Here is a 26,598-nt window from a genome sequence, read left to right on the forward strand (position 1 = left end):
GTTTTACTTTGCGTTGTGTGTTGCGGCGCCGACGCTGCGGCGCACAACGCAAATGTGAACATAGCCTAAGTGCCACGTGCCACGTATTTCAGTGCCACGTGCCACGTATTTCAGTGCCACGTATTTAAGTGCCACGTGCCACGTATTTAAGTGCCACGTGCCACGTATTTAAGTGCCACGTGCCACGTATTTCAGTGCCACGTGCCACGTATTTCAGTGCCACGTGCCACGTATTTCAGTGCCACGTGCCACGTATTTCAGTGCCACGTGCCACGTATTTCAGTGCCACGTGCCACGTATTTAAGTGCCACGTGCCACGTATTTAAGTGCCACGTGCCACGTATTTAAGTGCCACGTATTTAAGTGCCACGTGCCACGTATTTAAGTGCCACGTGCCACGTATTTAAGTGCCACGTATTTCAGTGCCACGTGCCACGTATTTCAGTGCCACGTGCCACGTATTTCAGTGCCACGTGCCACGTATTTCAGTGCCACGTGCCACGTATTTCAGTGCCACGTGCCACGTATTTCAGTGCCACGTGCCACGTATTTCAGTGCCACGTGCCACGTATTTCAGTGCCACGTGCCACGTATTTCAGTGCCACGTGCCACGTATTTAAGTGCCACGTGCCACGTATTTAAGTGCCACGTATTTAAGTGCCACGTGCCACGTATTTAAGTGCCACGTGCCACGTATTTAAGTGCCACGTATTTCAGTGCCACGTGCCACGTATTTCAGTGCCACGTGCCACGTATTTCAGTGCCACGTGCCACGTATTTCAGTGCCACGTGCCACGTATTTCAGTGCCACGTGCCACAATTTAAGTGCCACGTGCCACGTATTTCAGTGCCACGTATTTCAGTGCCACGTATCACGTATAAGTGACACGTGCCACGTATTTAAGTGACACGTATCACGTATAAGTGACACGTGTCACGTATTTAAGTGCCACGTATTTAAGTGCCACGTATCCCACGAAGATTTTCCATGGAGAACAGACACATCCAGAGATATGTCTGCTCTCCACGGATGCAGCAACACACTGACAGGAGCCATAGTTCCTGTCGGTGTGTCACTGCGCATGCGCGAGCGAGTTTACCGGCGGTCATTGACCCCGGCACTCTCGCTTAACGGCAGTGCTGCGTGGGAAAGTTCAACGCAGCTGTACTGCCGTTAACCGAGACGCCGGAGTCATTGAACTCCGGAACAGTACGCGATACACTGCTAGGAGCTTCGCTCCTGGCAGTGTATCGCCAGAGAGCAGCCGATCGGCGTGGGACACTCGTTTTATGGATTCTGCGGACAGGGAGTATGAATTTGGTTTATTATTTTGCGATTTTTTCCTGGAGGATCGAGGGCTTCGCCTACAAGTGTGCTGTTGGTGAGTATATACTCTGTGTTATATGTTGTATGTACTGTACTGTGTGTCATGTATGTGTATTGTGTGTAGGTGTTTGGTGTAACTTTACCATTGTGCTAAGTCGCCGGACACAGGGACAACTCTCCCATCCTAATACCGGATGGGAGTAGTAGTCCCATACGGCGACTTAGCACAATGGAGGCACTATCGTCGCATGGGGACACGCACACACACACGCATACACACACACATACACATACACACACACAGACACACACACACGCATACAGACACACACACACACACAGACACACATACCAAATCAATCAAACGGCCGACACGATCCCCATGCGCCGGTATGCCTCCATGTCTCTCCGCCCACGCACTTCCGGCCCCGCACTTCCGCCGGCTTCCCCGCACTTCCGGCTGCAGCGGTTCTGCACAACAAACCGCAGTAAAACCCGCAGATATATTTTTGATCTGCGGGTTTTACTGCGATTTTGACCTCACAATGGAGGTCTATGGGTGCAGAACCGCTGCGGTTCAGGAAGAAGAATTGACATGCTCCTTCTTTTTTCCGGGAGCTATTCAGCACGGCTTTTTTTTTAAATTTCCGGACCATGTGCACAGTGTGTCCTGTTTTCCATAGGGTACAGTGTACTGTACCCTGCATGGAAAACAGCTGCGGAACCGCAGCGGCAAAACCGCCGCGGTTCCGCGGTAAAAAACGCACTGTGTGAACATGGCCTAAGCCGTGCCTGTAAGTTTTGTTTTGTACTTTTATAATAAAAAAGAGATACAGGATGTAACTCAGGATCAGTAATGTAATGTATGTACACAGTGACTGCACCAGCAGAATAGTGAGTGCAGCTCTGGAGTATAATACATGATGTAACTCAGGATCAGTAATGTAATGTATGTACACAGTGACTGCACCAGCAGAATAGTGAGTGCAGCTCTGGGGTATAATACAGGATGTAACTCAGGATCAGTAATGTAATGTATGTACACAGTGACTGCACCAGCAGAATAGTGAGGGCAGCTCTGGAGTATAATACAGGAGGTAACTCAGGATCAGTAATGTAATGTATGTACACAGTGACTGCACCAGCAGAATAGTGAGTGCAGCTCTGGGGTATAATACAGGATGTAACTCAGGATCAGTAATGTAATGTATGTACACAGTGACTGCACCAGCAGAATAGTGAGGGCAGCTCTGGGGTATAATATAGGATATAACTCAGGATCAGTAATGTAATGTATGTTCCCAGTGACTGCACCAGCAGAATAGTGAGCGCAGCTCTGGAGTATAATACAGGATGTAACTCCGGGTCAGTAATGTAATGTATGTACACAGTGACTGCACCAGCAGAATAGTGAGTGCAGCTCTGGAGTATAATACAGGATGTAACTCAGGATCAGTAATGTAATGTATGTACACAGTGACTGCACCAGCAGAATAGTGAGTGCAGCTCTGGGGTATAATACAGGATGTAACTCAGGATCAGTAATGTAATGTATGTACACAGTGACTGCACCAGCAGAATAGTGAGTGCAGCTCTGGAGTATAATACAGGATGTAACTCAGGATCAGTAATGTAATGTATGTACACGGTGACTGCACCAGCAGAATAGTGAGGGCAGCTCTGGGGTATAATACAGGAGGTAACTCAGGATCAGTAATGTAATGTATGTACACAGTGACTGCACCAGCAGAATAGTGAGTGCAGCTCTGGAGTACAATAGAGGATATAACTCAGGATCAGTAATGTAATGTATGTACACAGTGACTGCACCAGCAGAATAGTGAGTGCATCTCTGGAGTATAATACAGGATGTAACTCAGGATCAGTAATGTAATGTATGTACACAGTGACTGCACCAGCAGAATAGTGAGTGCAGCTCTGGGGTATAATACAGGATGTAACTCAGGATCAGTAATGTAATATATGTACACAGCATCTGCACCAGCAGAATAGTGAGTGCAGCTCTGGGGTATAATACAGGATGTAACTCAGGATCAGTAATGTAATGTATGTACACAGTGACTGCACCAGCAGAATAGTGAGTGCAGCTCTGGGGTATAATACAGGATGTAACTCAGGATCAGTGATGTAATTTATGTACACAGTGACTGCACCAGCAGAATAGTGAGTGCAGCTCTGGAGTATAATACAGGATGTAACTCAGGATCAGTGATGTAATGTATGTACACAGTGACTGCACCAGCAGAATAGTGAGTGCAGCTCTGGAGTATAATACAGGATGTAACTCAGGATCAGTGATGTAATGTATGTACACAGTGTCTGCACCAGCAGAATAGTGAGTGCAGCTCTGGGGTATAATACAGGATGTAACTCAGGATCAGTAATGTAATGTATGTACACAGTGACTGCACCAGCAGAATAGTGAGTGGTGCTCTGGAGTATAATACAGGATATAACTCAGGATCAGTAATGTAATGTATGTACACTGTGACTGCACCAGCAGAATAGTGAGTGCAGCTCTGGAGTATAATACAGGATGTAACTCAGGATCAGTAATGTAATGTATGTACACAGTGACTGCACCAGCAGAATAGTGAGTGCAGCTCTGGGGTATAATACAGGATGTAACTCAGGATCAGTAATGTAATGTATGTACACAGTGACTGCACCAGCAGAATAGTGAGTGGTGCTCTGGAGTATAATACAGGAGGTAACTCAGGATCAGTAATGTAATATATGTACACAGTGACTGCACCAGCAGAATAGTGAGTGCAGCTCTGGGGTATAATACAGGAGGTAACTCAGGATCAGTAATGTAATGTGTGTATACAGGACATAAGTTAAGACCATTACATGATAATATGTAGGATTCCTAGTGTCAGGATTATTACATTCTGGAATAGTGGTGTGTACCGCCTGTACTTTGTTTATGGTCATTGATCACACATGGTCTTATGTATTTCAGCTTGGTGGTGTAATGAACTTTTTGGGATTATCTCGCTTGCAGCAGCAGGAACCATTCTCTTCTTCACCATAATTCTGTGCATTTTCAGCTACTGTCTGTGGAAGAAGATCACTTGTGCAAAAAAAGAAAGTTTGATAAGTAATAATACAGGTAAGAGGTATAATAACACAGGGGAGAGGTGTAATAATAATCATCATTTTATTTCTATAGCAGCGACATATTCCGCATCACTTTACATTAAAGAGGGGACTTGTACAGACAATAGACATTACAGCATAACAGAAATCACAGTTCAAAACAGATACCAGGAGGAGTGAGGGCCCTGCTGCTCGCAGCTACAGTCTATGAGGAAAAGCGGAGACACGAGAGGTGGATGGTAACAATTGCTTTCGTTGTTCGGACCAGCCATAGTGTAAGGATCGGGTGTTCATGTAAAGCTGCATGAACCAGTTATCAGCCTAAGTATGTAACAGTACAGAGACAAAGGGCTATTAACTGCATAAAGTGTATGAGAACATGATGAGAGGAACCAGGGTATGGTGAAAATTTTGAATGGGCCACACAGGGATAGTCAAGTCAATGCGTTGAGGCGATAGGTCAGTCTGAAGAAATGTGTTTTTAGGGCATGCTTAGAACTGTGGGGATTAATCGAATTAACCTGGGTAGTGCATTCCAAAGAATCGGCGCAGCACGTGAGAAGTCTCGGAGACGGGAGTGGGAGGTTCTGGTTATTGAGGATGCTAACCTCAGGTTATTAGCAGAATGGAGGGCATGGGTAGCGTGGTATACTGAGACCAGGGAGGAGATGTAGGGTAGTGCTGAGCTGTGGAGGGCACAGTTAGGGTGGTAGGCTGAGACCAGGGAGTAGTTGTAGAGCGGTGCTGAGCCATTGAGAGCATGGGTAGGGTGGTAGACTGAGACCAGGGAGGAGATGTAGGGTGGTGTTGAGCCATGGAGAGCTCGGGTAGGGTGGTAGACTGAGACCAGGGAGGAGATGTAGGGCGGTGCTGAGCCATGGAGGGCACGGGTAGGGTGGTAGGCTGAGACCAGAGAGGAGATGTTGGGTGGTGCTGAGCCATGGAGCGCTTTGTGGATGAGGGTAATAAGTTTGTACTGGATTCTGGAGTGGATGGGTAGCCAGTGTAATGACTGGCACAAGGTAGAGGCATCGGTGTAACGGTTGGTAAGGAATATGATCCTGGCTGCAGCATTCAGGACAGATTGGAGCGGGGAGATTTTGGTAAGAGGGAGGTCGATTAGTAGAGAGTTACAATAGTCCAGACGAGAAAGAATAAGAGAGACAGTTAGAGTTTTTGCAGAGTCTAAACTTAGTAAGAAAGGGTCAAATTCTAGACATGTTTTTGAGATGCAGATTAGAAGAGCGAGCCAGTGACCGGATGTGGGGGGTGAATGAAACCTCGGAATCAAGTGTGACCCCAAGACAGCGGGCATGTTGCTTTGGAGTAATGGTGGAACCACACATGGAGATGGCAATGTCAGGGAAAGATAGGTTAGTAGAGGGAGAGAACATGAGGAGTTCACTTTTTGACAGGTTCCGTTTCAGATAGAGGGAGGACATGATGTTAGAGACAGCGGTAAGACAATCACTGGGGTTTTCTAAAATGGCAGGCAAGATATCAGGAGAAGTAGTGTATAATTGGGTGTCGTCAGCATAGAGATGGTACTGGAACCCAAATCTACTGATTGTTTGTCCAATAGGGGCAGTATACAAAGAGAAGAGGAGGGGGCCTAGGACTGATCTGAGAGATAGCGGATAAGACGGGACTGGACCAGGGGTTCGAGGAGTGTAGAGATGAAGGGAAGATTAGAGACAGGTCTACAGTTAACGGCACAGTTTTGGTTGAGGGATGGTTTTTTAAGTAATGGATGTATGATGGCATGCATAAATGAGGAGGGAAAGATACTGGAAGAGAGAGAGGTTGAATATTTTTGTTAGGTGAGCGGTGACAGCAGGGGAAAGGAACTGGAGGAGATGTGAAGGAATAGGGTCACTGGTGCAAGTGGTCGGGTGAGAAGATGCAAGGAGCCTTATCATTTCTTATTTTGTGACTGGTTCAAAGTCAGAGAGTGTGCTAGATACAGTGGGGGGAGGGAGGACAGTGCATGGTATGAAGGGATTGGGAGATAATATCCTGTCGGATATGATCAATTTTTTCTTTTAAATAATTGGCCAGATTCTCATCGCGGAGATCCGTGGTTGGGTGTTATGGACTGGTAATTTAGGAGCGACATGCGACTAGCTCTGAGCAGGTGGTAACTATACTGACCGCAGTTCCTGATCTTAACACAACACTAGCAGTAGCCGTGGGATGTTCCTGTCACTCCCTGGACACCTCGTCACAGCCAGAGAACTAGCTACCCCTAAAGGTAGAAACAGGAAAGCTATCTTGCCTCAGAGAAAATCCCCAAAGGACAGATAGCCCCCCACAAATAATGACTGTGAGTGGAGAAGGAAATGACACACGTAGAATGAAACAGGATTTAGCAAAGGAGGCCACTTCTAGCTAGATAGACAGTACAGGAAAGAACACTGTGCGGTCAGTAATAAAAACTAGAAAAAGTCCACCGCAGAGAAATGCAAAAATCTCCACACCTGACTAAAGGTGTGGAGGGCAAAATCTGCTGCCCAGAGCTTCCAGCTTAGCTGAATAGATCCATACTGATAAGCTGGACAAATGAGCAAAACATAGAATGTGCTGAACAATAAAGTCCACAACAAGAGTACTGCAAAAGGACAAGCAAGGACTTATCTTTGCTGAACAGGTCAGAGTGTCCGGGAAATCCAAAAGAGCAGTGACTCCAAGCAGGAACAATTGACAACTGGCATTGATTGAGGGATAAGGCCAGACTAAAATAGCTGAGCCAGAAAGACGATCAGTGGAAGCAGCTGCTGATGCTAAATCCAAGAAGCAGCCATACCACTCAAAACCACCGGAGGGAGCCCAAGAGCGGAATTCACAACAGTTGGGGCCTGCACTGTTGGGCTGAGAAGGGAATGAAAAGTGTCAAAGAGATATTTCGGGTTATTGGATAATGAGGTGATGAAGGTGTTGAAATAGGTTTGTTTGGAGAGGTGAAGGTCAGAGTTGTATGTTTTTAGCATGAACTTATAATGGATGAAATCTTCGGGCAGATTGGATTTTCTCCACAGACGTTCGGCACACCTGGAGCACCGCTGCAGGAAACGTGTTTGCAGCGTATGACAGGGTTGTCGCCTTCTGTGCCGAGTTGTTCTATGTATAGGAGGTGCAGCTTCATCCAGGGCACTTTGCAGGGTTTCATTGTAATGCTTCAGAGCAGAATCAGGACATGAGATTGGGGCCAATGATGACTGCAAATTATATTAACACGCAGGAGAGGTGTAATAACACATGAGAGCAGTAATAACTCAAGGGAGAGGTGTAATAACACTAGCAAGAAGTATAACAACACAAGCAAGAAGTATAATAACACACGAGAGGTGTAATAACACATGCAAGATGTATAATAACACAAGAAAGAAATATAATAACACACAGGAGAGGTGTAATAACACATACAAAAGGTGTAATAACAAGGTAAAAATGTACTGACACAAGCGAGAGATGTACTGAAACAAGCATGAGGTGTAATAACACAGTCGAGAGGTGTAATTAATCAGTTGAGAGGTGTAATAACACAGGCCAGAAGTGTAATAACACACATGAGAGGCGTAAAATAACACAGATGAGAGATGTGATAACACACGGGAGAGGTATAATAATACAGATGACATTTGTAATAATACACATGAGAGGCGTAATAACACAGGCGAGAGGTGTAATATCACACGAGTGACAACACCAAATTTATTCTGAAATATCCAGATGTATTATTTCACTAGGCCCAAGGACATGAGCTATTATTCGTATCAGACTAAATGTTGACCGTTATTGTTATTGAATCATTGTTCACTGGCTGCCATTTGTTGACTGCCTGCTGATTACAAAGACACAATGTCTGAATGTTTGTTAATATGTTGATGACCCACTGGTGCTCTGCAATATGAAGGACAATCTATGCATGTTGTTTGCACACTCCAGCAGTGAGGGATGGCCTCCTTCCACTTTCCCCCAAGCATGTGGTGGAATGGCTGAATGAGAAGTTGTGACCTATAAAAAGGAGGATCTGCCTGTGTTCAGAGAGAGATTACCTTACAGAAGTCATGACATTATCGCTCCAACTAAAGAAATACAGAGCTGCCTCATTGACCATCAGTGAACACTCAAGGATGTTTAGAGAATCCAGGTTGAGACAATCAAGTCACCTGGTCTCGTACATCAATGGACTGTCAGCTTCCTAAGCTTGTCGTTACCTCCTCTCTGTGGGGTCCCATCAAAAGTTGAGTGCCACTGGTGGGGGTAGTTGGCCCTGGAAGCCCCAAAGTTGTAGCTACTCTTATCCTGGTGAGTCGGTGAGAAGGTGCAATACCACACTGTTTTACTCTTACCCTGTGATGTCTGAGTAGCATTATACCCACAGTAAAAGGAGAGCGGGCGTTCAAGGGGGATGATCCCTGGGGTCTTGGCTAGTGGACTTGGGCACTTGCTGACCCCGTGTCTCCACAACAAGGGAGATGTATAATAACACAGGCAAGATGTGTAAAAACACACGGAAGATAGAATCATAGAATGAGTGTTGGAAAGAACCTTCTGGGTCCTCCTGTACAACCCCCTGCTCAATGCAGGATTCACTAAACCACCTCAGACAGGTGTCTGTTCAGCGTCTGAAGACTTCCATTGAATGAGAACTCACCACCTCTTGTGGCCGCCTGTTCCACTCATTGATCACCCTCACTGTCAAAAAGTTTTTTCTAATATCTAATCTGTACCTTCTCCCTTTCAGTTTCATTCCATTGCACCTTGTGTTTCCATGTACAAATAAAAATAATGATGATCCCTCTACAATGTGACAGCCCTTCAGATATTTGTAGACAGCTATTAAGTCACCTCTTAGCCTTCTTTTTTGCAAGATAAACATTCCCAGATCCTTTAAACGTTTCTCATAGGACATACTTTGTAGTCCGCTCACCATCCTGGTAGCTCTTCTCTGAACTTGCTTGTTTTTCAATATCTTTTATATAATGTGGCCCCCAGAACTGGACACAGTATTCCAGATGAGGCCTGACCAAGAAGGAGTAGAGCGGGATAATTACTTCACGTGATCTAGACTCTATGCTTCTCTTAATACATCTTAGAACTGTGTTTGCCTTTTTTGCTGCTGCACCACACTGTTGACTCATGTGCAGTGTGATCTATTAGTATACCCAAGTCTTTTTCACATGTGCTATTTCTTGGTTCTATTACTCCCATTCTGTAGATGTAATTTTCGTTTTTCTTGCCCAGATGTAGAATCTTTCATTTCTCCCTGTTAGGCTGGTTTCACACTTGCGTTTTTGTCTGCAGCGTTTTTTGCACAAAAAACGCATGCGGTTTTTTTTCCTATATTTAACATTGAAAACGCATGCGTTTTTTTGCACATGCGTTTGGTCGCGTTTTCAAACGCATGCGTTTTTTGACTGCATGCGTTCATTTTCAAAAATGCTACCTGCAGTATTTTCTTGCGCGTTTTTTTGCCGCGAAAAAACGCATGCGTTTTTTCGCGGCAAAAAAATGCATTGCTGTCTATGTAAACGCATGCGTTTTTAAGCACATGCGTTTGTTTGCGCTACAAACGCATGCGTTTTTATAGAAAAAAAACAGAAAACACACTGAAAAGTCACCCACCACCATCAAGGTGATAAAGGGATCCAAACCCTAACCCTAACTCTACCCCTAAGGCTACGTTCACATTTGCGTTGTGCGCCGCAGCGTCGGCGCCGCAGCGCACAACGCAAACAAAAACGCGGCAAAACGCACGCTAAAACGCTGCGTTTTGCGCCGCATGCGTCCTTTTTGGCCGAAAGTTGGACGCAAAAAAAATGCAACTTGAAGCGTTTCTTGCGTCCAACGCTTGCGGCCATGCGGCGCAAAACGCAGCACAACGCATGTCCATGCGCCCCCATGTTAAATATAGGGGCGCATGACGCATGCGGCGCCGCTGCGGCGCCCGACGCTGCGGCGCTGACCGCAAATGTGAACGTAGCCTAACCTCACCCCTAACCGTTTAATGAACATTTTCTGACAGTCATATTGCCACGTATTTAAGTGCCACGTATCACGTATTTCAGTGCCACGTATGCCACGTGCCACGTATTTAAGTGCCACGTGCCACATATATAAGTGCCACGTGCCACATATATAAGTGCCACGTGCCACGTATTTAAGTGCCACGTGCCACGTATTAAAGTGCCACGTGCCACGTATTTAAGTGCCACGTGCCACGTATTAAAGTGCCACGTGCCACGTATTTAAGTGCCACGTGCCACGTATTAAAGTGCCACGTGCCACGTATTAAAGTGCCACGTATTTAAGTACCACGTATTTCAGTTGCACGTATTTCAGTGCCACGTATTTCAGTCACGTTTAGGGTTAGGGTTAGGGGTAGGGTTAGGGTTTTCTTGTTTTTTCTTGTGTTTTCTTGTGTTTTCTTGTGTTTTTCTATAAAAACGCATGCGTCTAAAAAACGCATGCGTTTTACCGCGTTTACATGCGTTTTTCACACATGCGTTTTTTTTAAAAACGCATGCAGACAAAAACGCAAGTGTGAAACTAGCCTTAAACATCATTCTACTAGTCGCTACCCATTGTTCAAGCTTATCTAGATCCTTCTGAATCCTTTCTCTGTCTGGTCTAGTGTTAAGGTACCGTTACATTAAGCGACGCTGCAGCGATATAGACAAAGATGCCGATCGCTGCAGCGTCGCTGTTTCGTTGTTGTGTGGTCGCTGGAGAGCTGTCACACAGACCGCTCTCCAGCGACCAACGATGCCGAAGGCCCCGGGTAACCAGGGTAAACATCGGGTTACTAAGCGCAGGGCCGCACTTAGTAACCCAATGTTTACCCTGGTTACCAGTGTAAATGTAAAAAAAACCAAACACTACATACTTACATTCCGGTGTCTGTCGCGTCCCCCGGCGTCCGCTTCCCTGCACTGTGTAAGCGCCGGCCGTAAAGCACAGCGGTGACGTCACCGCTGTGCTCTGCTTTACGGTCGGCCGGCGCTGACACAGTGCAGGGAAGCGGACGCCGGGGGACGCGACAGACACCGGAATGTAAGTATGTAGTGTTTTTTTTTTTTACATTTACAATGGTAACCAGGGTAAATATCGGGTTACTAAGCGCGGCCCTGCGCTTAGTAACCCGATGTTTACCCTGGTTACCAGTGAAGACATCGCTGAATCCGTGTCACACACACCGATCCAGCGATGTCAGCGGGTGAGCCAGCGATGAAATAAGGTGCTGGCCTTCTAGCTCCGACCAACGATGGCACAGCAGGATCCTGATCGCTGCTGCGTGTCAAACACAACGATATCGCTATCCAGGACGCTGCAACATCACGGATCGCTATCGTTATCGTTGTTCAGTGTGAAGGTACCTTTAGCGATCCCTCCTAGCTTTGCATTGTTTGCAAATTTGATTAGTTCACCTTCAGTTCCCTCAGCTAGATCATTTATAAAAATGTTGAACAACACTGAGGCCAGGACAAAGCCTTGTGATACCCCACTTGAAATACTTCCTATTGGACGTGCAAACATTTATCACCACTCTTTGGGTATGATCACTGAGGCTGGTTTCACATTTGTGTTTTTTGCGGCTGCGTTTTACCGCAAAAAAACGCATGCGTTTTTTTCCTATATTTAAAATTAAAAACGCATGCGTTTTTTGGTATGCGTTTTGCCGTGTTTGACGACGCATGCGTCTTTTCTATGCTTGCGTTTTGTTGCAGAAATGCAACATGTAGTAATTTCTAGAGGCTTTTTTTGCTGCAAAAAAACGTATTGCTGTCTATGTAAATGCATGCGTTTTTAAGCACATGCGTTTGGTTGCGTTTTAAACGCATGCGTTTCAATAGAAAAAAAACAAGAATACACACTGATAAGCCACCCCCCACCATCAAGGTGATAAAGGGATCCAAACCCTAACCCTAAAGCCGGAAATTCAATTGGCAATCCAGATGTGTCTTTTCTGGGGTGGCTGGGGGCAGATGTTTGTAGCCAGGGGGGCCAATAACCATGGACCCTCTCCTGGCTATTAATATCTGCCCTCAGTCACTGGATTTACCACTCTGGCGGAGAAAATTGCGCGGGAGCCCACGCCAATTTTTTCCGCGATTTAACCCTTAAATTTAGTAGCTACAGCGCCGAAATTTTGCACATACACACTACTAACATTAGTAGTGTGGAATATGCAAAAAAAAGGGGATATGAGATGGTTTACTGTATGTAATCATGTCTCATATCCTGTCGGGTTTAGGCAGGAGAAATGAAAAGCCGGCAATTGGCTTTTCTGCTATATCGCGCTGAAGTAAATATAAATATATATATATATGTGTGTGTCTCAATGACACCGCATGAGAAAACGCATGCGTCTAATAAACGCAGCGTTTGCATGCGTTTACATTTTTCACCACCTGCGTTTGCGTTTTAAACGCTGCGTTTTTAAACGCAAATGTGAAACTAGCCTGAGACCGTTATGAGTCCACCTAACCAAAGAACACAAGAGAAAAGTGAAGGTCATACAAATGGGGATCACCACATCAAGGATTCAGCTAGGATATAAACAATATTTATTAGTACACTACAATACACATGAAAACAGGTAATAAAGTGAACACACACTTAAAAACAATTAAAAAAGGCAACATTCTTGTCCCTTGAAAATTCAGCCCAAAATAGGGCTAAAGGCCCCGTCTCACTAAGCGATTTACCAACGATCACGACCAGCGATATGACCTGGCCGTGATCGTTGGTAAGTCGCTGTGTGGTCGCTGGGGAGCTGTCACACAGACAGCTCTCCCCAGCGACCAACGATCAGGGGAACGACTTCGGCATCGTTGAAACTGTCTTCAACGATGCCGAAGTCCCCCTGCAGCACCCGGGTAACCAGGGTAAACATCGGGTTACTAAGCGCAGGGCCGCGCTTAGTAACCCGATGTTTACCCTGGTTACCAAAAAAAACAAACACTACATACTCGCCTTTCGGTGTCCAGGTCCCTTGCCGTCTGCTTCCTGCTCTGACTGAGCCGCCGTACAGTGAGAGCACAGCACAGCAGTGACGTCACTGCTGTGCTCTCACTTCTCACTGTACGGCCGGCAGTCAGTGAGAGCAGGAAGCAGACGGCAAGGGACACCGAAAGGCGAGTATGTAGTGTTTGTTTTTTTTGGTAACCAGGGTAAACATCGGGTTACTAAGCGCGGCCCTGCGCTTAGTAACCCGATGTTTACCCTGGTTACCAGTGAAGACATCGCTGGATCGGTGTCACACACACCGATTCAGCGATGTCAGCGGGGCCTCAACGACCAAAAAAAGGTCCAGGCCATTCTGACACGACCAGCGATCTCGCAGCAGGGGCCTGATCGCTGGTACGTGTCACACATAGCGAGATCGCTATGGAGGTCGCTGTTGCGTCACAAAACTTGTGACTCAGCAGCGATCTCGCTAGCGATCTCGCTATGTGAGACGGGGCCTTAACACCTGCGCCATAGACCATAGGTCAATACCTAATGGGGCAATACCTATATGGACATCACCAAAAAAATATACACACAGTTCAATAAAACAAGCTTATTATATGTATGACAGAAGACAGAGTAAAGGGCAATTTAACCAAATTATGACATAATACAATAAATACAGTCACTAATGCAGCCGTAAAAGACTGCCCCTTAATAAAGACAAATCCCTGTCCGGCATAGCACAAAAGCAATAATGCTAACTTGCATCACCACAAGGGGTTAAATGCAAGTAAAATACCACGGAGCCCCATACACAGCCCTGCAAATACAATACCATGAGCTAGAAGTGTGTGACATGGTCAAAAAAGTGGCGCAGGTGAAGCGGAGACCCAACGCGTGTCGCCCCACTCAGGAGGCTTCGTCAGGGGTGCCTACCGCAGTGTGAGCTTTACCTTTACAAGTTTCATGATGTCTATCCTGGTCGCAGCTGTGTGCAGACTGCCGCATTACCTAACCGCAGCCTTGTCAATTCCATACTTGGTCATTTTTTCAATAAGGATAGTATGAGATACTTTATGAAATGCTTTGCTAAAGTCGAAATATACTATATTTACTGCATTTCCTTCATCCACCCAGTCAGTGATTCCATCATAGAAGGAAATTAGATGAATCTGGCATGACTTGTTTGCTACAAACCGATGCTGGCATTTGTTAATTACTGTATTCTTATCCAAGTACTTACATTCCTGCTGTTTAATAATTTGTTCACAGATCTTTCCTGGTACAGATGTAAGGCTCACTGGCCTGTAATTTCCTGGCTCCATCTTTCCTTTTTTGAAGATAGGGACAACATTTGCCCTTCTCCAATCTTCTGGGACTTCTCCTGTTCTCCAGTATTTTTCATAGATTTTGGCTAGTGGTTCTGCAGTTTCTTCGGCTAACTCTTGCAATACCCTAGGATATCCAAGAAGTATCATTTCTCCTTGTGGAGATTGACATGCTAAGCATGCCGAGATGAGGAGACTTAAAGGGAATCTGTCACCCCATTCTTTGTCTATAAGCTGCGGCCACTGCCATCAGGGGCTTATCTACAGCATCCTGTAATGCTGTAGATAAGCCCCCGATGTAACCTGAAAGATAGAAAGAAATATCTTTCAGGTTACATCGGGGGCTTATCTACAACATTACAGAAGAGAACTAGAACTATAGTGCCACCTATTGAAAGTAGCAATCCTACAAGTTGATGCCGACCCTTTAACGAGCCTTCTCACATGACTCAGGATAATAGCCAAACCAGAATTTCAATTTGGAGACACTGTACTGATGAGGGGCAGTACTCCGAAACACAAAGTGGAGATCTGGTTTGGCTGTGTGAGAGGCATCCGACCGATATCCAAGAAGTATAATTTCTCCTTGCAGAGATTGACATGCTAAGCATGCCGAGATGATGAGACTTTATGTAATTCATCTGGACCAGGAGATGTAAATTAGCTAAGTGTTCCCTCCCCATCTCTCTGTTTATATATAGTGTGGATTCTTTTATTCATTCAAGATCAGTTGATGTTACATTTGCTTTCTTGGAGAACACAGAAACAAAATAGGAATGTAAAAGTTCGGCTTCTCAACATCATTTCTGACCCCTTCACCCGTTTCATCATGTAAAAATCCTATGGAATCTTTGACTTTTCTTTTGCTTATGACAAGCCCCCAACATTCTTTTTTGTTGCTTTTGGTCTCCCTTACAAGCCTCACTTCATTACTGGCTTTTACTCTTCTATCTCTTGCCTTGCATTCCCTGCAGATAGCATTATATTATTCTTTAGATATGCCCCCTCTTTCCATTTAATATACATTTCATTTTTCCTTTTAACAAGTGATTAAGTTCTGTGTTCATCCGTCCTGGTCTCTTTAAATGCTTCTAATTCTCCATTCTTTTAGGGACTGTTACCGATTGTGCAGTGAGAATTTAATTTAGCAAAATCTCCCATCCTTCTTGGACATTTCTGTCCTTTAGAACATCCGGCCATTGGACCTTTCTTATCCTCTTTCTGAGTCCATTAAAATTTTATCTTTCTGAAGTCCAAACTTAAAGTCTGAGTCCTCACTGGTCTTCCTCCTCTTGTAATCCAAAATTCGAGGACAGCATGATCTCTGCCTCCTAAATTCCCAGCCACCTTTACTTCCTCAACTATTTCCTCCCTGTTGGTAAGAATTAGGTCCAAGATTTCAGTGATGCCTATGACATCATATCTCTCTTCTTGTGTTAGCAGCTCCAATTCTCCTTGTTTCTCGTGCTCTGTGCATTTGTATAGACACATTTTAGTTGTAGTCGGTTTCTCTTGCTCCTCTGTTTTTATTCAGAGTTTGTTATTTTTGTTCTTTATTTTCACTGCTAATAGCAGGGTTCTCGAAAGAATTCATTAGCTGCATATTTGTTCCTGGCCGTATATTTCCCATTCCATATTGCGCTAGTATAAAGCTCTCCTGCTTAGTGTAGCAAGGCATCTACCAAGTACGTGTTTTCCTGTTTTTGTAAGGTGCAGCCCATCTCTAGCAAGGAGTCCATCATACAGGTAATTCACTCCATGGACAAGAAACCCAAGACATTGCTCATGGCACCATCGATGTAGCCAGTTGTTCACCTGTAGAATCCTTTTCAATCTCCTTGATCCATGTCCAACCACTGGGAGGATGAATGAAAAGACTACTTGTGCTCCCAGTTCCTTCACTTTTTGGTCTAGGTTTTCAAGTTTCTTCATATAGTTTCCAGGTCCTTTCTTGCTATGTCATTTGTTCCTACGTGTATTAATAGACATGTGTGATTGTCTTTAGCACTGAAAAGCCCTGATACCCTATCAGACATCTTTGATTTGGGCACCTGGACGACAGCACACTTCTCATGAGGTAATGTTCATTTGGCAGATTGAGACTTCTGTTCCTCTCAGTAGCGAATACCCACGACCACCACTCTCCCTTCTAGAGGCTTCTGATTTCTTACTGGGATTTTCTTTATGGGTAAAGCACTTTTTTTATGTACATCTTCATAGTTCTCCTGTGTGAGATCCTGGTAGTGGTTCTTCAGCAGTATGGATGCTGACTGCCTCCTCATCCGCTTGCTTTTTGGGTCACACGCTTCCATTTTTCTTCTTCTGCAGGTAGATAGATGCTTCTCTTCCAACATTCTGAAGTTATTTCGACTCTGTCATTATCTTCTGCAGAAAGATGAAAAGTTCTTCTCTTGGAACATTCTGAAGAGATTCTTCTGCTCTGTGAGGAAATCCTCATCTTCTGTGATGAGCCTCAGTGTAGATCTTCTCTTCTGAAGACTTTACACCTTTTCCTCTAGCAGAGTCACAATCTACGTTCCTGGCAGTAGAGTTCCTTTCCCTCTGACAGGTCTGTAGACATACAGCGCACACTGCAGCACCATGTGGGTGATCGCCTTCTCCATGCTGACCAAAACCAATTTATGTGGAATCACCATAAAGATTTGTGCCCCTGACAGCACAGGGTTTGATGATTTCCTAATGATCCTCAGACTCGCGGTGAGTCTTCACTCTTCCCAGAATGCACCAGCAATATGCAAATTATCTCCCTGGAGCTTCAATTTCTAGTTTAGATGTTTAAAGGGAATCTGTCACCTAATTTTTCGTATATAAGCTTTGGCCACCGCCATTAGGGGCTTATTTTCAGCATTCTGTAATGCATTCTGTAATGCTGTAGATAAGCCCCCGATGTAACCTGAAAGATAAGAAAAACAAGTTAGATTATACTCACCTGGGGGGCGGTCCGGTCCGATGGGCATCGTGGTCCGGCGCCTCCCATCTTCATGCGATGATGTCTTCCTTGCTTCCTGTCGCGGCTCCTGCGCAGGCGTACTTTATCTGCACTGTTGAGGGCAGAGCAAAGTGCTGCAGTGCGCAGGCGCCGGGAAAGGTCCGAGAAGCCCAGCGCCTGCGCACTGCAGTACTTTACACTGCCCTCAACAGGGAAGATAAAGTACGCCTGCGCAGGAGCCGCAACAGAAGCAAGGAAGAGGACGTCATCACATGAAGATGGGAGGCGCCGGACCTGGACCTGCGACACCCATCGGACCGGACCGCATTGGACCGCCCCCCCAGATGATTATAATCTAGCTTGTTTTTCTTATCTTTCAGGTTACATCGGGGGCTTATCTACAGCATTACAGAATGTGGAGCGCCCCCAGACCCAGTGCCGCGGGGTACTCGGTACCGGGCCTCTCTGTCTTGGTCCTGGGGTTGTCACGGTGGCTAGACCCGGTCCGTGACCCTGCTAAGGGGCGTCCAATGAAAGGTGTTATGATGGTGTGCGGTGCAAGGTGCGATGAATAACGAGGACACAGGGTTGCAGTCTCTTTACCTGTTTACTGAAGGCTTCAGGATCCGCAATCCAGAGCACTGCTAACAGGGCTGGCTGAGACCGGCCGGTCCGAAGGCACATCCAGAGTTTCCTTTGCAGGTGGAAATCAGTGCCTACCTTCTAGCGCCTGTGTGTTGTAGTACCTCCCTGCTGAGCACCACGGGATAGTCCTCACAACTGTTGTGTCTGTTTCTGATGTTCCTTCTCTCTCTGTCCCCCAGATGATATGGCTAGGACGCACCCGTATGATGGGGTAGGCCTGGAGTTATTCTGGGACCCTAGAGACGCCCCTCTCCCACAATTGCCTCCTTTGTCTTCGTTAGGTGATTTTGGTGAGACAGACAACCTATAATTAACTGTCCTGCCGCTGTTTAAAGTAATACTTAGAGTCTCTTACTTCCTCGGTGCTCCGGCCACCGGCTACACGCCTCAGAAGGATGTTGCCACGGTCTTAAGGGCACGACTCCTTCTGGTTCTCTCGCCTCTGTGCTAAGATCTCACTTCTCTGCAATATACTCCGCTTCGTGTCCTTCTTAGGAGCCTGCCGCTATACCTTACAGGCACAGCTCCGTAACGATCTGTCCTTTTCGCTAGGCCTCTGTCAGGATCCCACCCCTGACAGGTCCTCTCCCGAACTCTCTCGGGCTGCTTTTCTTCCTAACTTCCTGTCCAACCCCCAGTTTTACCAGAGTGTGAGGAGTGGCCTAATAGATAGAACCACCCCCCCCTGGTGGCCAGAGTGTGGAGTGTAGTGTGTGTCTGTGATACCTGGTCAGGTGAACTCCTTTAGTGCAGTCAGACGTAACATCACTCCCCTTAGTAGCAGAGCCACATTACTGCAACGACCAGGACTCTGGGGCGCTGCACTCCCCCACGGTTAAATCCAGTACTCCCGGACTGGGAAAAAAAAAAAAGAACAACATTACATGTTATTAGAAAACACACAACATTTTGAAATACTATAAACAAGTAAATGCTATGAACAAGTAAATATATAACAGTGCTTCCCTTTATGGGAGGTGAGGACGCTTGAACGTTGCAAAAGTTTGGTCATGCACAGTTCATGACCCCCAGTTCAGTAGGTGCAACCTTGAACAGCAGGGACCCCGGGTAAACAAAGGGGTCCCCGTGAAAGTTTTCGAGCAATTCACAGTCCATCACTCCATTGTCCATTTTTTTAAACCTGTAACAAAGAGATTTACACAAACATTTTCAACCAAATAACAGCTTAGTATCTCCAAGTTTTATAGCGAAGTGGAGTTTGATTCCTGGTACTGCGTGTAGACCTCCGCAGTGCAGGGGTTGCTATTGGCCTAACAGGACCCGCCATACTTGCTACCGCTGGTGTAGTGCACTGTCTTCTAGCTACACTTCTAGTGAGTCTGGGTAGCACTGGTAGACTGGAGCTCTCAGGGCTGCTGATACTACCGATGGGTATGGCAGATTCACCGATAGCAGAGGGAGGGCTTGCCGGTTCAACGGTTGGCATGGCATCCTCCGGTGGGATTCCAGGTGGTTGCTGGTCCGGATGACCTGGCTCCACATCTAGTTCTGGCGGTGTCAGTTGGCGAAACGTTAGGTCAGGTACCACAATGGCCTGGTTTATTTGAGTCCAAGACTGGGGAAAATCGCCAAGAACAGTGTGTATCATCTTCTCCTCTTCCATGGGCGGGGACGTCCCGGGGTCTGTCTCCCCATCTCTCAACTTGTCAGGGCATATCTTAAGGTGGTCTCTGGATATTGCCGTTGAGGTTTCCCCTCCATCTTTACTGATGAGGCAGACCTTTGTATTGTCGAAATCAGATGGCAGGATGGTATATGGTTCCGCTTCCCATTGATCATCAAGCTTGTGTAGTCTTCGCTTCCGTTTGAGTACCTGCTTCCCGGGTGACAAGGGAGTTACAGGAGCATGCTGGTTGTAATCCCTTTCTTGTTTTTGTCAGGCTTGGGCGAGACTTCTTTCCACACATTCTTGTACTTTGCGGTACCTTTGCTGCCTCTCTGTATCCCAGTCCACTTCTGGCGAGATATCTTCGGGGGTCAGGACCCCCATGTCCAGATCAACAGGTAACTTGCTAGACCTCCCTCGCATCAGGTACGCTGGAGTGCAGTTGGTGGAGTTTACTGGGATGTGGTTGTACATATCCACCAAGTCTGGTAACTTTGTGGGCCACAAGTTCCGTTCCTCCACAGGTAAGGTCTTCAGCAAGTCAATCACCACCTGGTTCATCTTGTCGCACATTCCGTTGGTTTGCGGATGGTATGGCGTGGTTCTGATCTTCTTACATCCATACAGATTGCAGAACTCCTGAAACACTTCTGCTTCAAATGCTGGCCCCTGATCAGTCAGTACCTTCTCCGGGTACACATGGGGTCGACAGAAGTACTGCTGGAAGGTCTTGGTCCGTTCTAGCCGTTAGATCTTTGACCGGCACGACTACCAGGAATCTGGAGTAGTGGTCCACGATGGTGAGAGCGTAGATATAGCCTGACCGGCTGGGTGTTAGCTTCACGTGATCCAGCGCGACCAACTCGAGCGGCCGTTTGGTGATGATGGGCTGCAAGGGAGCCCGCTGGCTGTCACGATCCTTCCGGCGTAGGCTACATGGGCCACACTCTCGGCACCACTTCTCGATGGCTTTCTTCATACCAATCCAGTAGAACCTTCCTCGGAGCAGGCTCTCCAGCTTCCTCCATCCGAAGTGTCCTGCCCCATCGTGGTACGCTCCCAGGACCATTGGCACATCTTGTCTTGGGACCACGATCTGCCATACCAATTCATGAGTGCGTGGGTCAATGCTCCTCCGGCACAGCTTACCATCGTGAACAAACAGTCTGCCCCTCTCCTTCCACAATTGTAGGGCCTCTGGTGGATCATCCGGGTCGGGATGCAAACCTGCCTGCGTCAGGAGCTCTTTCACCCGACGGACCGCAGGTTCACCATCCTGGTTCTCTGCCCACCCATGATGGGGCAGGGGATTCAATGGGGCACCCTGTTTATTCTTGCGCCTGTTCTCCACCTGATGGGAACACTGGGTGGCTTTGGGGCGATGGAAAGCGGGCAGCTCGACCTCTTCAAATGCTTCTGGATCTTCCTCCGTTTCGGGCAAATGAGGCATTCGGGACAATGCATCGGCATTCGCATTCTTGTGCCCTGCCCGATACTTGATGGTGAAGTCGTAGTTGGACAGCCGGGCCATCCACCGCTGCTCCAAGGCGCCGAGTTTTGCTGTGTCCAAGTGCGTTAGTGGATTATTATCCGTGAAGACGGTGAATTTTGCTGAGGCCAGGTAGTGCTTGAACCTCTCCGTCACGGCCCAAACGACGGCGAGGAACTCCAGCTTAAAGGAACTGTAGTTGTCAGGGTTCCTTTCAGTGGGGCGAAGTTTCCTGCTGGCATAAGCGATTACTCTTTCCTTGCCTTTCTGGACCTGGGACAGCACGGCTCCCAGCCCCACGTTGCTGGCATCCATATACAATTCAAACGGTTGGTCGTATTCAGGGTAGGTCAGTACCTCTTCTCCCGTCAGCGCCGACTTTAAGCATGTGAACGATCCTTCCAGTCCGTCGTTCCAATCAAATGGGGTATTCTTACCCCTGGGTTTCTTGGATTGGCCCACCAACAGGTCCTGCAACGGCGCCGCCTTCTTGGTAAAGTCCTTGATAAACCTCCGGTAGTAGCCCACCAACCCGAGGAACTGTCGGACTTCATGGAGGTTACCGGGCTTCGGCCAGTCCTTGATCACCGTGACCTTGTCGGGGTCCGGGGCCACTCCTTCGGCACTTACCACATGGCCCAGGTACTGCACTTTGGGTTTTAGTAGATGGCATTTGGATGGTTTCACCTTTAAGCCAAAGTTGGACAGAGCTTCAAACAACTCGGCCAGGTGCTTCAAATGGTCTTCAGAGGTCTTAGAGAAGACAATGACATCGTCCAGATATAGCAGCACGGTTTCAAAGTTCTTGTGTCCCAGACAGCACTCCATCATCCTCTGAAACGTCCCCGGGGCATTACACAATCCGAAGGGCATGTAGTTGAATTCGCAGAGTCCCATCGGTGTCGTGAAGGCCGTCTTCTCCTTGTCCGCCTCTGCCACGGGAACCTGCCAGTACCCACTGGTGAGATCCAAGGTAGAGAAGTAGTTAGCAGACTTTAAAGCAGCCAAGGACTCTTCTATCCTGGGCAGGGGGTATACATCCTTATGTGTAATGCGGTTTAGTTGCCTGTAATCCACACACATCCTCATGGTGCCATCTTTCTTCCTAACGAGGACCAATTGAGCTGCCCAGGGGCTACAACTGTCTCTCACTACCCCAGCCTCCTTCATCTCTCGCATCATGTCCTTGGCACACTGATAATGAGCTGGGGGTACAGGACGGTATCTCCCTTTTTTATGGGTGGGTGATCTCCCGTGGGGATATGATGCTGAATCCCTTTTACCTGCCCGAAATCTAGGGGGTGCTTACTGAATACCCGCTCATACTCATGAACCACCCTGTAGGCCCCCTGTGTCTGGTGAGATGGGGTAGAATCAGTGCCCACATGTAATTCCCTACACCAATCTTTCGATTGCCCTGCAGAGCCGTTGTTCTCCGCTGGATTGGACGGGACCAAGGGCCCGGGTGCCTGTATCACACTATTATTAACAGTAAATAGCTTGGCAAGGGTGACATATTTGGTTAGGTGGACTTCTTCCTCCCCACAGTTAAGAACTCGTACTGGCACCCTCCCTTTGCGGACGTCGACCACCCCTCTGGCTGTCAGGAGGGTAGGCCTATTATCTGAGTACACAGGTTCTACCAGGGCCTGATAGTCTTTACCCCTGAGGCCTATGACTGCCCGACACCATATTAACATTTCACTCCTGGGGGGTATCGCAATGGGGTTCGCATAACTCACTGTGACCCGGCCAATCTCACCACCAGTCAGCTCTACCTGCTGTCTCTGCATCATAGCTCTGATTTCTTTTTGCAAGGCACGTTGTTCACTGTAACCAGCTGTTTCGGCTACCTGCTGCAACAAGACAATAACTTCTGCAAGACAATTTTCTATGACATTAGTGCCGATGGTCATCATGGGGTTACATTCACGTCGGTCAATATCAACAATGACAATTCCCTGGGCCTCCAATTCTACCCGCCCCACCTTAATGGTGACCTCTTTATACCCCATTACTAGCTATTATGGTGAAATCATCATCGGGGCCACGGGTAATGTCGTTGTCCTCCCAATAACGTTTATAAAGGATGTAAGGCATAGTCGTCACCCGAGAACCGGTGTCCAACAGCGCGTTCATGGGGATACCGTCGATCACAATGGGGAGGACCGGTCGCCCTCCGATGTACTTGGCTCTCCAATTTTGCGGGCCTGACCGTCCTACTCCTGGGGGTTGGCCCTCTGCCCTAGGGGTTGCTTCTTTTAAATGACAGTACCTTGCAAGATGGCCCACCTGGTGGCAGCGGCGGCAGATAGGTCGTCCATCCCGATGAAAGCGATCGTCGTCTCTGCCTCTGGTCGATGGAACCCTCCTCTGTCGCTGCCAGGGGACATCCTCCGGTCTGGAAGCCAGCTGGATCTTCTCCTTGGGGGCCTCTTGTAGGGACTGGACGGTCCGGGCTAGGGCGGCAACGCTCTTGGTCAGCTCCTGCATCTGGAGGCGCAGTCCTGCAGGGGAATAATCTTCCAGGGTCTGGGCATCGGCCTCAGCGGAGACGGTTGCTTCCGGTGTCACCTCCTGGTGGTACGTGAGGGCTTGACGCCTGGGAAGTACGGCACGGCTGGGCTGTCGCTCTGGCAGCGCCTGGATGGCTTTATCTTTGAATTGCGCAAAAGTCAGGTCTGGATTCTGCATGGCCAGGAAGTGTAGCTGGGCCCTTTGGTTACTGCACAGGAGCCCCTCGATGAACTGCTCTTTCAGGAGTTTATCTTCATCTTGCATGCTGCTTGGGTCACTCTGCTTGATGGCCCGCAGTGCCTCCTGAAGATTAAGGGCATAGTCCCGTAAGCTATCCTGCGGCCTCTGCTTGCACCCATAGAACGTCAATTTAATTTCTGTAGCGGTGTGGGTGTCAAAGGTGGTTTTAAGCTTTGCAAAGACCTGTTGTGCAGTTCTCTTATCTGCGGCGGGCCATGATTTCACTTCTCTCAAAGCCGCTCCAAAGAGTTGGCCTATTATCATATGAACTTTCTGAGGCTCTGTCAAGGGATAAAACTCGAGCAGGCTACAAATTCCCTCTTTAAAGTCAGTTAACGTATGGGATTCTCCAGAGTATCGCGGGAGCCAGGCGGCTCCGGGTAGATATGGCATAGAGAAGGGCATTATGGCTGTCGTAGCTGCGGCAGTGTCCGGCTGGCTAATGGGAGCGGCAAGCCCTGCGGCATCCGGCGGTGATACAAGGCCCGCGGCTGCGTCGACTGCGGGGTCTGGAAGTGCCCCCGTGTCTGCGGCTGCGACCGCCGCCTCCGCTCCTCTGGTGTCCGACATGGCCGTCCCTCTTCCGGGATCGGCACCTCACCGTGTCTTCTCGCTCCTCGCTCTTTGTGGCCGGCTCCGCCCACGAAGCTCTGGCTGCTCTCCTCTAGCTCCACACGGCGTGGCGATGGCGGATTTTGGCGGCAAGTGGCAATACACAGTCTTTGCAATAAGTTACAGTTCAAGCACAATTCAGACACAGTTCCAAGGCACACATGACCTGATTCTTCAGGCTTAAGTAAATCCTGTTCGTGACGCCAAGTTTGGAGCGCCCCCAGACGCAGGGCTGCGGGGTACTCGGTACCGGGCCTCTCTGTCTTGGTCCTGGGGTTGTCACGGTGGCTAGACCCGGTCCGTGACCCTGCTAAGGGGCGTCCAATGAAAGGTGTGGTAATGGTGTGCGGTGCAAGGTGCGATGAATAACGAGGACACAGGGTTGCAGTCTCTTTACCTCTTTACTGAAGGCTTCAGGATCCTCAATCCAGAGTACTGCTAACAGGGCTGGCTGAGTCCGGCCGGTCCGAAGGCACATCCAGAGTTCCCTTTGCAGGTGGAAATCAGTGCCTTCCTTCTAGCGCCTGTGTGTTGTAGTACCTCCCTGCTGAGCACCACGGGATAGTCCTCACAACTGTTGTATCTGTTTCTGATGTTCCTTCTCTCTCTGTCCCCCAGATGATATGGATAGGACGCACCCGTATGACAGGGTAGGCCTGGAGTTATTCTGGGACCCTAGAGATGCCCCTCTCCCACAATTGCCTCCTTTGTCTTCGTTAGGTGATTTTGGTGAGACAGACAACCTATAATTAACTGTCCTGCCGCTGTTTAAAGTAATACTTAGAGTCTCTTACTTCCTCGGTGCTCCGGCCACCGGCTACACGCCTCAGAAGGATATTGCCACGGTCTTAAGGGCACGACTCCTTCTGGTTCTCTCGCCTCTGTGCTAAGATCTCGCTTCTCACATCTCCGCAATATACTCCGCTTCATGTCCTTCTTAGGAGCCTGCCGCTATACCTTACAGGCACAGCTCCGTAACGATCTGTCCTTTTCGCTAGGCCTCTGTCAGGATCCCACCCCTGACAGGTCCTCTCCCGAACTCTCTCGGGCTGCTTTTCTTCCTAACTTCCTGTCCAACCCCCAGTTTTACCAGAGTGTGAGGAGTGGCCTAATAGATAGAACCACCCCCCTGGTGGCCGGGGTGTGGAGTGTAGTGTGTGACTGTGATACCTGGTCAGGTGAACTCCTTTAGTGCAGTCAGACGTAACATCACTCCCCTTAGTGGCAGAGCGACATTACTGCAACAACCAGGACTCTGGGGCGCTGCAAATGCATTACAGAATGCTGTAGATAAGCCCCTGATGGCGGTGGCCGCAGCTTATATACGAAATAGTAAGTGACAGATTCCCTTTAATAACACAGACAGGATGTGTAATAACACAGGGGAGAGGCATAATAACACAAGCAAGAGGTGTTGTAACACATGGGAGAGGTGCAATAACACATGCGTGAGGTGTAATAACACATGAATGAAGTGTAATAACACAGGGGAGCTGTGTAATAATACAAGTTATTGTAATTTAATAGAACATTCCTTACACAATGCGGACGCCACTTTATATAACACCACAATAGCTGCAGCTCTGGAATCGGTTGCCCCTCTCACACATACCAAAGCTCGCAAAATCAACAGACAGCCCTGGCACACCAGCCTGATCAAAGAACTGAGACGGACAAACAGGGCTGCTGAGCGGAGATGGAAAAGATCACACTCCAACGAGCACTTCATCGCATTCAAACAGTCCATCACTACTTTCAAGACCACACTTGCTGCAGCAAAAC

The 26,598-nt window shown here is 47.7% G+C and overlaps 1 protein-coding gene across 1 annotated transcript in view; it reads left to right on the top strand.

Moving 5' to 3' along the window:
- The window catches only part of LOC143817874 (uncharacterized), a 146,339-nt gene that overhangs the window by 92,955 nt on the left and 26,786 nt on the right, over positions 1–26,598 (top strand). The window contains exon 4 of the mRNA XM_077299338.1: positions 4,314–4,463. Within this exon, the coding sequence (XP_077155453.1) occupies positions 4,314–4,463 (150 nt within the window). The remainder of the gene's footprint in view (positions 1–4,313; positions 4,464–26,598) is intronic.

Source organism: Ranitomeya variabilis, chromosome 3, assembly GCF_051348905.1.
Source record: "Ranitomeya variabilis isolate aRanVar5 chromosome 3, aRanVar5.hap1, whole genome shotgun sequence".
NCBI lineage: Eukaryota > Metazoa > Chordata > Amphibia > Anura > Dendrobatidae > Ranitomeya > Ranitomeya variabilis.